We start from the raw sequence: 12,910 nt of genomic DNA, 5'->3' as shown, positions 1-12,910 counted from the left end.
CCCTGCTTTCACTAGAAAGTATATTTCTGTTTGTTGTCTGATACCGTACATGGATACAAGCCATATTAAGTAGGTGAAGGGTCCAAAATAACTGACCAATTGTGTAATGGTGCTACTCAATAAATCGTTTTGATGAGTAACACCGATCACAGAAAGTGTGGCGGTAGTGTGAGAATGTTATTAAAAAAAGCCAGATTCGGTGTTTGTAATGAGAGTGAAATTGTATTGTACAAGGCTTTCCTGATGTGAGCTCAGCATGCCAAGCACACCACAAAGAACGTGATCTGGAGAATCGATGACAAAGACTCTCAGATGTGAACTTATCAGCTGAAACCAGAAGAAAGGTCAGTGGGACAGAGGTTAGTTCAATTTGCATATAATGTGAATACACCAGAGTAAATGAGAATGTGAAATGGAACACTACTGACCACATATTAGAGCAAAATGAAAAACCAATTACTGTAGGTAGTCAAAGACACTGTGTGTGAGATGCTGTGCTCAACTGATATTTCATCTGGCTACAGCACAAATGCTCCTTTACCTGTAAGATACTGATGTCCTTTTTCAAAGAGTGGCATTCTTCTTGTAAAACCGACCTGTAATTGAAAAAGAAAATAAAGGTTCATTCAATTCATTTAACTTTATCATTACAAAGTGTTCTTCACAAAAAAAAAACCCTTAAGAGTGCATACTCAAATTTATAGTACAAGTCCGAGTTAATGTTTTCATTATTTGCTACAATTACTACAATTACTGCAATTACTCGGGGTGGGTGGCAGAGTGGGTGAAATCTACATTTTTATGTAATTTTATTTCAAACTGTATACTGTCTGGAGAACAAAAAGAAAAGAAATTACCTTCATGAGATGGACATTAACTGGAATGTATAAAAGAGGTGGTACAATAGGCTAAATGAAAGTCACACCGGTCACAAGAGAATCGGAAGGCTTTTAATTTTTGTTCTTCTATCATGACTGTGTTTGGAGACGCTGCTTTCTCTATAATGCAGCTTGCATATTTATTAAGCACTGAGTTAAAAAGGAGGGTTACAACAGCTTCACTGTATGCCCCTCAAAAATTTGCTGAATGAATAAATGAGTTTTTGTTTCAAACAAGAAAAACAACATTAAGCTCAGATCTAGACAATAATATAATTCTTAAGCCATTTTTTATTCTTGTTTGACCTCTAAGTCAGATATTTATCCTGCAATAATCAAAATTAACAAAACATTCCTTGTAGAATTTAGCTACAAGTGATTTTCAGCCTGCTTTCCATTTCCTTACAATAAGTGTTTTTTTTTCTCTCATGAAAAGAAAGAACTGTTTTCCACCCTTTCCAGCATATTCCCTTCGGAGTTGGCCATTTCTTCTGCAGTTTGCATTCCGTGCTCAGGCTGTGAAGATCAAATGTTCCAGATGTTGCTCCTTGGAGTTTACACATCATGAAAGAGAGCGGCTTTTAACAATTTGAAGGCCAAAAAAGCACCTAAGTGTAATCACTAAGTCCAGCCAAACCCACCTTTGGGCTCAATTCCAGCCAGGGTGCAAACTTTACCAGGTTACGTTACCTTCTGATTAATGTCAGAGCCTATGGAGCAGGCAGTGTGGCATAGTAGTTAAGGCTTTAGACTTCAAACCATGAGGCTGTGGGTTCAGATTCCACCACTGACACTGTGTGACCCTGAGCAAGTCACTCCATTGGCAATTGAGAAAAGAAATGTAAGCATTTGTATTTCAAATGTTGTTAAGTCGCTTTGGATAAAGGCATTGGCCAAATAAATAAATAAATGAAAATATACACTGGATGGAGCACCGTGACAAGGGACAATTACGCATACAGGTACACTGACCTATATAAATCCAATTTAAGCTGTACTGAAAACATTCTTACGAAAAGGCACTATATTAGGTAAAGAAATGTATAATTAAAAAAAAAAATCTGTTACTACTTATATCAGTATTGCTTCACTGAATCTGTTAACTTGCCCATTCATCCATTTCCTAATTATCTTATCCAGTTCAGCATCATCAAGAGTTGGTCTGGGTACAGGCATTGGGCACAAAGTGGACAGCAACCCCAGACTGATTGTCTGTCCATTACTGGGCATTTTCATGCACACATCTACATTCACACAAGTGGGGCCTATTTAGACCCAATATTTAATTGAAAGTGACTGGTTTACATTGTGGAGAAAAAACTCACACAGACCCAGTGTACAGGATGGGATTTGAACCTATGGATCTGGAACTGTGAGGCTACAAAGCTGACCACTAAGCCACCACTCCAAGTAGTAAGAAGGTGTGGCAGACGGCTGGGGCTCATGCCCAGTTGGGACACCTGGAGGATGGAAAGACCAGGAGGGAAGTACCTCCCCTGGAACATGAGAAAGCAGCTGCTCTGGTGGTTGTTGGGGCCAGGGGGCACCTGGATGGTTCAGAAGCCATGGTATGCAGCACTTCCCCCACACCAGGAAGTGCTGCAGGAAGGTCATCAGAGAGCACCTGTAGCACAGTCGGGTGCCACCTCACTCCATTCAGAGAACCGGAGTCGGGTGGAAGAGGACGGAGCTTGCAAAGGAGAGGAGAGGAGTAGAAGCGGCAGAAGACTTAAGAGAAGTAAAAAGGACTGAGCATTGTGAGTTTGAGCATTGTGGTGCATTAAAAAGGAAACATGAAAATAAAAAAAGTTAACTTGTGCAAGTGTGCCACTTGTGTCTGTTTGTGCCAGGTTAAGCGCTGGTATAGCGACATCTGCTTTCACAAAGGCTTTCTGCAATCTGAATTTGGACTACATGATTTATAGTGCAGAGTACCAGCCACTATGCCATGTACTTATCTCTCCATTCTCCACTCTTCTTAGACACTCATCAAGCCGTGTCAATAAGCCTTTGCCATATCTTGTGAAACTATACTTTTGAGTTGGTTTGACTGATTATGCAGTCTGAGCAATATAATGATGTGAAAAGCACTATGTAACAATAAACGTATGTTAAAATTAATATTGCAGTAATTGGCAGTCTCTAACAAATTACGCATAAATAAATGAAAATATACTCTGGATGGAGCACCGTGACAAGGGACAATTACGCATACAGGTACACTGACTTATATAAATCCAATTTAAGCTGTACTGAAAACATTCTTACAGAAGATTTCAGGAGATTATCGATTAGGATCCTGCAATGTGGAATAAAAACAACTTGATACCACTGATCAAAAGGACCTTCTGCAGTTAGGCCACTTCTTGACAAAAATGTGCTCAGCAAGAACTATAATTCACCTTGCGTTTAAGTGAATATTTCACTTTCATTCAGGAGTTTAGTTTTCCTTTCTTTTATCTGATGTTTTTTCTAACATACTCACCATTATCAATGGATGGTAAAGATCACTATCATCTTGACTCTGAAATTTCATTCATTTGGTTATAGTAACACCATGATTCAAGAATCTCATCAGCTGTTTCTTAAAGACTGCCAATAGTTACAATACTTTGCCTAGTGTGCAGGAGTGTTCTTTTATATTGTCCTTCTTAAATGTAGGGTAAGGACACAGCAGCACTCCGGCTGCACTTACGACTCGCCATATTTCAACCCAAATGCTAACTCTTACAGCCATCACCTTTCACACCACATCCCATCAAAGTGGAGTGTTTCTGTTAATAAGTGCTAATAGAATGTGTGCAGGCCTCAAAAGACAAAGAAAATGGAAAAATGCATCCAATATGCGCTCCATAAATGAAACAGATTGAAAAAAATAAATGTTATCAGTATTTTCAGTAGGTTTTTACCCCTCATGTGGCCAATAAATAATCTTTGATCCAGTGCAGATGAGGCCACTTTGTAAGCTGCAAACAAAAGTCCAAAACAGTTATTCTGTTAAGTGATCCCCTCCTTGAGCATTTCTGGTTGCTTTTTGCATTATCAACTTGGGTTCAGTCAGACTCACCATACCCCAACACCAGTACGCATTCTTACTCTACAACGTAACAACCCATGTTGGAGGCCTAGAGTGAAAAGATTTAAAGTCATCATGCATGTTGTAGTGTACTTAACCAATAAATCCAGATAAATGGCATAAAGAGTCATTAAGATGGACCAGAATTTCCAAATAATGTCTTAATTTAACATAAGGATGAGTTAACCTTAAGAAAGTCACATTGAAGTTGGCTATTCAGCTGGAGGCCAAGGGTATAGATAAGAAGCGGATCTCCACATGGGTTGAGGCCATTAGTGGAGTCGCTCAGGATTCTGTGACACTTACTGTTGCAAATTTATTTTAATAATACTGACTCTAGTATAGTTAGTAAGGTTGTAAAAATTTAAAGATGACATTAAAGCTGTAGTAACAGCAGCTACTGCAAAGTGGAATGATAATTTTCTCCATGATATTCATAGTCTACAGACAACAATTATACAACATACATTTAAATAATACATGTTTTAGCTTTAAGCAATACATGCATCATTATTTAAGAACAATCTCCTAATAGATGTTCAATGAAAAGTGGTGATGGGAGGCTTTTATGAGAAACAAGTGTAGGAAGCATATGAGATGAACGAACGAATGAATGAAAGTGAATGTTCACTATATCCACTTAACCCAATTTTAGTGTTGAGGAGGTCAACGTTTGCTGCAGCAGCATCAGGCAGACTGTAGAAACCAACCAATGACAGGGCAGATTCTTTCACACTGGGCCAATTTAGTATTACTTATCAACTTAATGTGCACACTTGAGATGTGGGTGGAAAAACCAGCGTAGCTACAGCAGATCTCACACAAACATGAGGACAACATGCAAACTTGGCATAGACAACAACATTGGATTTAAACCCAGGATTGGGGAGATATTAGGCAAGAGTTCTAATCATTAAACCACTATACCGATTTCAGTTTTGTAGACCAACTGCAGATAATAATCCAACTTCAAAAAGGAAAGACATGCAAATAATCATCACTAGAATTAATTGTGTACTGATAATCCCTTCTACTTTATCTTCAAGGTTTATATACATATGCAAATGCCTTCAGAAATGCAAATATTTATATTACTTGAGTGCATAGATGTGAATAATAAAAAGAAAATCTTTTACTGTTAATTTTCTTTTTTGGTGTAGAAATTTAAGGATCCTAAGGCCATTTAACTCTTGTACCTTTAATGTAATAACACAGAGATGTATTGTGGCTGTAACACTGTCTGTCTCTGGCACTGCAACAATGCAAACTTTGCTCTTAAAACATATGCAAACGCTTTGTACAGCCTTTTGAGTGGAGCATGTAATAGCTCACCATGCCCTTTTCTACTGATCACTCCTTGCAATTACTTCCATATGGCAAGGATCTACTGCTGGGACACAGTACATAAACTGAACTATGGCATGTTAACTGAAAAAACAGAAATAAAAAATGGAGTTCCTGTGGCAAGTTTCATAACAAAGTCTGAATGAAGCTTTAGTTAATTACCCAACATACTGAGGAAACGAGGTGGAAAAATCACGATTCAGGAAGCCGCACAAGAAAAATAATCGGCAGTCAGAATTTTAACAGTTGGAAGTGGGGAGTCACCAAGGGACTGAAACAGAACTGGTACTTTCAAAATACATAAACTAATATAAATATCCAGTGGAAATTAGGAAAAGTCCAAACATCAAGACGGGTAATTTGGGTTAATTCCTGAAAAGCAGTCTCATTTTGTTACATGGAAATCTGCAGAATAAAATGCTTTTTTTGGATTGTGATCTCCGTCCTCTTTAAATAAACTAGTGGTAACATAAGGTCAGATAGTGAGAAGGAGAGAACATAGTTTACAGCTTACTTCATATGAGCCACAACATCATCAATCTGTATGACATTTAGCTTGTCCTTTATGGTTTCTTTGTCGTCTTCACAAATGAAGCTTGCTGAGATCCTTGACAACGGTCTGTGTAAAAAGAAAAAATAATAATAAATTAGAAGGATTATATGATTATAGCTGTGAAAGAAACATTTCAATTCAAATAAAATTTGTTGATTATAGCCTAATTTATTTTGGTTTTTTTTTTCAAACCAATATAAGCAGCATTTGCTACAAACATTGAAATCCACCTAAACAGACAGTAGTGCCAGTCTAGCACAGGGCTTAGTGTCTTATATGGGACCAGTTTAAAGTTAAAAATTCACATAATGTGCACCACTTGGGTTTGTGAGAGGAACCTCGATTACTCAGATTAAATTTATACAGACAAGGGAATCTGGACATTCCAGCTGCACCGTCACCATGCCTGGGATTTTAAACCCAGAACACTGGGGATGTGAGATGCTAGAGATGCTAAACAGTTTGCCAGCATAACACTTCCATGCACACCACCCACACACTTAGGAACATTAAACGATAATTCTGGACATTTAATATTAGTAAAGAAGGAAGAATAGCATACATGCATGAATGTTATGTTTAATAGGGAAATTAGCTGGTAGTTTGTTTCAGCCTATTGGAGAACTTGCCCCAGTTCTTCTGCAGACATCGCCTGTCTTGCCTGCTTCTTTCTCTCCAAGTAATCCCAGGCAGTTTCAATAATTTGAGATCAGAGCTCAGTGGAGGCTATACCATCTGTTGCAGAACCCCATGTTTTTCTTTTATTCTTGATAGCTCTTTATGACCTCGGCTATGTGTTTGGTGATATTGTCCTGCTGCAGAATGACTCTGGGGCTGATCAGAAGCCTCCTTGATAGAAATCTGCTTTTACTTCTCAGCATTGAGTATTCCATTAATTCTGATCAGATCTTCAACTCCATTTGCAGAAATGTAGCCCTAAACCTACAGGAAACCTCCACCGTGCATCAGTACCTCTTCAGCACGTCTACAGACAAACTGCCTCCTATTATGAGCCAAAATGTAATTCTCTTGTTCAGCATCCCAGTCCTTGTTAGAACATTAGAACAACTGTGACAGGCCACTCAGTTCAAAATGTTCATCCATATCATTCATCATATATTCCAAGATTGTCACATAGATTGCTCCAGTAGTTTCTGTTAGTTTAGAGCTGATAGCAGTGGTGGAGTTTTTTTGTTTGTTTTTTGGTCTCCAACCTTGCCAGGTTCCTTGTGTTTCTTCATAAAAACTCAGACAGCACATCTTAAAACTTTTACCTGCCATGAAATTTCTGCTTGGAAGAGACCTTGCTGTTGCAGCCTGACCACATTGTATCTTGTTGCTGTGTACAGTCTTGCCATTGTTGTGAGAAAAGATGATTTGAAAGTTAAACTGTTAACAACTGCCAAACCCCCACACTTTCTAGTTAGCTTGTCCTTCTCTCAGTCTGATTTCTTCTACACCCATTTCTGTTTCAGTTCATCAGTTTGGTTCAATTAACTCATAATGTCATTGATCACCAGCATCTGTTTCATATCTGTGTTTAATCAAGCACTGACTAGAAACCCATACAGTAATCAAATTTTAATCCAAAAAGTTGTATTTTACCTACTATGTGACTTTCGTTTTTGAAAAACTAATATTTAGAAATATGACGTTAGTTCTCTTCCACTGACACATTAATGCAGAAGATGAAAAACAAGATTACTAAGACTTTTGGACTCTACTGTATAGACTGTATGAGACAGTATAAAAATGTTTATTGACACTGACTGGGAAAATAGTAGGAATACCTGTCCACCTGCTTATCAATGCAATTATCTAATGGTCCAATCAGGTGGCAGCAGCAGCACAATACATACAATCATGCGGATTTAGGTCAGGTGTGACAAGTTATAATGTTCACATCAAACACTGCAATGGGGAAAACTTGTGTCATGATTTTGGTGCCAGACGGGTTGGTTTAAGTATTTCAGTGTTAATTTCCTTGGATTTTCATACACAACTGTCTCTATGGTTTACTCAGAAGACAGGTTTGAGCTAACAGAAAGGCTACAGTAACTCAGATAACCACTCTATACAACTGTGGTGAGCAGAAAAGCATCTCAGAATGTACAACACATTGAACCGCGCTGTTACAACAGCAGAAGACTATATCAAACTTCACTCCTGTAAGCATGACAAACATAGCCTGCTCTGATGAATCTCAGTTTCTGCTGAAGCACACAGATGGTAGAGTCAGATTTTAGTGCCAACAGCATGAATCCATGCACACCACCTGCCTTGTGTCAACAGTCCAGGGTGATGCGTATAATGGTGCAGGGAATGATTTCTTGACACATTTTGAGTCTGAATACTGTGGCCTATTTGGGTATTGTTGTTCATCATGTGCATCCCTTCATGACCACAATAATAATAATAATAAAAATACTGCACCATACCACAAAGCAAACATCGTCTGAGGCTGGTTAAATGAACAATGGTAATGAGTTCAATGCTTTTCAGTGCCCTTCCCAGTCTAATCCAATAGAACACCTTAGGGATGTGGTCGAACGGGAGACTCACAGCATCAATGGGCAGCTTGACAAATCTACAAAAAATGCAAAATGCTATCATGTCAACATAGACCAGAATATCAAAGGAATGTTTCCAACATTTTATGGAATCCAAAAGTGTGGCTGCTTTGAGAGAAAAGGGAGGCCCTGCCCAGTATTAGTAAAGTGGTCCTAATAATTTGCTCAATGAGTATATATAACATATTTCAATAAAAAATATGTAACTCAAGGTTCTTAAAAATATGTTAAAGGAAAAGATATTATAATGAAAATAAAACCAATAAATATGAAATATGTATACATCCATCCATCCATTATCCAACCCGCTATATCCTAACTACAGGGTCACAGCCAATCCCAGCCAATACAGGGCGCAAGACAGGAAACAAACGGGCAGGTGCCAAACAGGGCACACACACACACACAAACTAGGGACAATTTAGAATCGCCAATGCACCTAACCTGCATGTCTTTGGACTGTGGGAACCGGAGGAAACCCATGCAGACACGGGGAGAACATGCAAACTCCACGCAGGGAGGACCTGGGAAGCGAACCCGGGTCTTCAAACTGCGATGCAGCAGTGCTACCCACCACGCCACCCCAATATGCATACATACACACATTAATTAATTAATTAATTAATACAAAGATACACAAAAAAGATAAACAAATAAGTAATAGAAATGGAAGAATCCTTACTGCTTTTCTGAACCAGTCCTGACTGTATTAACAAATAATGGACACTAACACAGCAATACGTCAGGAGGCTGTGTAACTAATGCAAAGATCAGATCAAGCAATTCAGGAAGACAGGCTTATCTACCTATACATTCACACATACCTCCCACCTTAGTTCAAATATTTTTATTTCTCATGAACAAGGACAGAATGCTGTGATCACATACAGAAAAAACAGTGGAAAACAACAACAGATACTGTTGTTATTTTGAAAGTGAGCTTTATTTTAAACTATAGGATAATGAATTTATAAATTGTAACTAGTGCTTAGGTTTGATTAAACAGGGGGCAGGAAAATCAAATGAAATCATTGTTCAGTGTCATAGCACAGTTTTCCTGGAGATTCTGGTTTGTTTAATTATGTTGTGTACCACATACTTTACGCTTTGCTTTTTCCTACTTTGTCATTTGTAATTTATGTCACTGCTTACTAATTGTTTTGCCATTTGTAGTATGTCCTTTGCTGTAAATTAACTCCCTTTGGTGGCTGATTAACTGATTACAGAAATCTGTAGAGATTTTAAAGGCCAGGATCAGTACAAATGGAGACTGATTAACAGTCAGAGAGAGAAAGGGATTTGAAAAAAGTGCTGTATCTGTAAAGGAAAGAACAAAAAAATTACATGTTCTTTCTTTAGCAGCATAGTCTGGCAGAAGTGCAGCTGCTTAGCCTACAGTAGGAGGTGTTAAACTTTTCTTAGATCACAAAGGAACTTGACTCAGACTACACAAAGAAATCAGATGATCTTGACCTTTTAAGGAAAAAGGTAGATGAGACAAACAATAATGTTTAAAGTGCAAAAATAGCAGACTACTTCAAATGTGTAGTGTCTTGTTAGTATTTGACTGCATGCTGGGGGAAATAAAAATCCTCAAAGAGCTACCAGGACTTTAAACAAGCAAATAAATAATTTCATACTTCTGGTTTTACTTGCAAAATGATCACACATCAAGCTAATGTTATGTGGAACTAAAGACCCATAAAGGGCCTCTGGGAGCTACAAATGTCTCCAAACATAATGAAAAAGAGGCAAAGGCCCACTAGTGAGCCTCAATAGATGAAGGGGGCTTAAGTGAGCTTGCTGGTTAGCACCCTTGAGTGAATTCAGAACAGTTACCTACTGAAAAGACTAATTTTATAGAGTATGGGCTGGGATGCAGACAAAATTTACATTGGATTGCCTCCCAGATTCTGAATATCACAACAGAGCACCATTTGCAACCGCAAACTACACTAGACACAAAGGAACCTATTTTTACCCAATATGTAATAAGTTTGGTTTGCTTATGTTATACACTCCAGCATGTATGTGCTAAGTACATTAACTTTATCACTGTACGGTACTGCACTGCGCACTGTATGTTCAAGTCACACCCTACATTGTTATGAAAAAGTCAGATAGAAGCTGATTCTATACTGAAAAAAGGAGCATAGATAGATAGATAGATAGATAGATAGATAGATAGATAGATAGATAGATAGATAGATAGATAGATAGATAGATAGATAGATAGATAGATAGATAGTGTAATGGACAGTACGCATGGGCTGGCATCCCTGCTGGGAAAGGCTGGATGTTCACTGCATTAGTCAGACAATTGGATACATGGATGTTCCTGTTGGAACAGGTCCAAGTTCATTACCTGGCCTGGAGGCCAATACAATGGAACAACAGGGAGAGTTCACCTGCCCAGACTTTTCACTCTTCCGATACGCTAGATGGCAGCATCCCTGAGTTGGGAGTCCCACATGGAAACACACAATGCATGTTGGGAGCTGCAGTCCCATGGTGGAGCCATGCTGGGTTCTGTCTAGGACAGCAGGGGATGCTGCAGAGATTCTTGAACCTGTTTGACCCAGTAGTTCTCCCGAAAGACTGTGTCCTAGCACCAGAAGTACTCCTGGGTCGTAGATAAAAGGAGCCGCTCTACCTTACCCAGGCAAGTTGGAGTCAGGTGACAGAAGACAAAGGTCGCCTGGGAGAAGTGGAGGAAGGAAAGAGAGAGGGTAGAGAATACTTGTGCTTGTTCACCCTTTTGACACATCTTTGTAAGGTACTCCGGGACTTGTGTCTGTGTGGTTGGGGTCTGGGGTTCAGGGTGCTGCATCACCCCCTAGTGGTCACAACAGATAGACAGAAAATATGGGAACTGTTGTCCATTATGCTACTCAGGAATAAAAGCAGCAGATGAGTGAGGGCAATTAACATTGTCCGTAACATGGCTATCTTGGGATTGGATATAGTAGCCCAGTGATGGTGAACTTTAGTGTGACAGCCTGAACACAAGACAGTGGGATGTTTAACCGGATTGTATTATTTACAAAATATTATCTCTCTTGCAGTATTGTCTAAGCTAAAAGAAACAATTATTTCCACTCAGAAGACACTGATTGATTTCTTACACAGATCTGGCAAGAAAAATGTAAGGGATGTAAGAAAAAAATACAAAAAGGGCTCTGCTATTTTGACTTTAGAAGGCAATGAGCACTCTTCCGCATTTACTGTACAGCAGCAGTCTTGAGGCATCCCTCTGTGCCAAGTGTCTCATGCCAAGATCATTTACCATGGCAACCAAGCATCACATGCACAGAACTTCTTTGCCAGGTACAAACACTTGCTACTGGCCCTCAACTCCAAAACCTCTTATGTGACTGATATTGAAAAATATAAAAAGTGGTGTACTAATAGCAGTGTAGAAGTATTCAGAAGCCATGGCTATGGAAAATGCTCCATATTAACTGGGTGAGCAAAAGTATTGTATTGTTCTTTTTCTAATAGGGGAGTTACAAAGGACATGGGGATTACAGACTAATGTCAGTCAAGAAGTAACTGATGTAACTCAAATGTAACTGATTACTAGAAAACTAAATAACTTTTTATACTATTATTGTTGTAGATTGTGGTTTCTGTGAGAGAAGAAAAACACACAAACAAACTTTTTAAAATGTTTTTGGTCTGGTGTGGGGGTATAGCCTGAGCCCCTCTAGGAGCAGGCCTAGTGGTTAACCCTAAAGTGACCAGGATAACCATCTTTGATGGTAATGTTCAGGAAGACTATAGTGGTATCATTGGTGTTAGCCCATATTATCATACAGAAAGCAAAACTATTATCGAAATACTGTTGATTTTCTTAAGAATAAATTTATTATTATTATTTTTTTGTGTACTACTTGGTTTGTTATATAAAATAACTACATATATGCACTAGAGTGCAGATTATGTGCAAGAACTTGTTGCGGTACTTCAGCTGATGACGGTGTTTGAGACTTGAAAATTCAAACTGTGATGATAAAACACAGTATATAAATGAATGTCAAAGTAAGTGGAAGAATTAGAGGTTGCTTCATCCTTGGTGAAGAATTAGATACAGAGTAAAACAGTGCTAAAATACAAATTTGACACAGAGTGTGAAAGACAGCAAAAATATCAATTAGCACCACAGTAATTTGCTCAGTATATTCAGCATGGCTAAGTATGCAAACACTCATCACTTATATGTGATTTAATCAGTGTACAAACAACACTTTTTAAGCATTCCTGTGTGAGATAGAAAAAGAAAAACTTTAGAAACTTTTGTTTCTGGCATTAGAAAGAAAGTGAAAGACAGACAGGTAAAACCAATTAAAGATTCTGCCTCACACTGTAGAGGTCATTTGCTCCAAAGCACGTCTTGGCAGCAATGGGTGCAATAGGGAGGTCAGCCCTGGAAAATGATGTCAGTTCAGTTCATATTATCAACAAACATAAAAGAAAATGAATGTATACT

The 12,910-nt window shown here is 38.5% G+C and overlaps 1 protein-coding gene across 4 annotated transcripts in view; it reads right to left on the bottom strand.

Annotated features, from left to right (window-relative positions):
- ccdc24 (coiled-coil domain containing 24) overlaps positions 1–12,910 on the bottom strand; it is an 89,547-nt gene that overhangs the window by 27,360 nt on the left and 49,277 nt on the right. For all 4 annotated transcript variants that reach the window (XM_039735615.1, XM_039735617.1, XM_039735616.1 and 1 more), the window contains exons 5-6: positions 5,813–5,917; positions 542–596 (exon numbers count right to left, since the gene is read on the bottom strand). In XM_039735615.1, the coding sequence (XP_039591549.1) occupies positions 542–596; positions 5,813–5,917 (160 nt within the window). The remainder of the gene's footprint in view (positions 1–541; positions 597–5,812; positions 5,918–12,910) is intronic.

The sequence above is a fragment of the Polypterus senegalus genome, chromosome 14 (genome assembly GCF_016835505.1).
Source record: "Polypterus senegalus isolate Bchr_013 chromosome 14, ASM1683550v1, whole genome shotgun sequence".
Classification (NCBI taxonomy): Eukaryota; Metazoa; Chordata; class Cladistia; order Polypteriformes; family Polypteridae; genus Polypterus; species Polypterus senegalus.
Note: the sequence above shows the minus strand (reverse complement) of the source record. Positions and strands in the feature narration are given on the sequence as shown.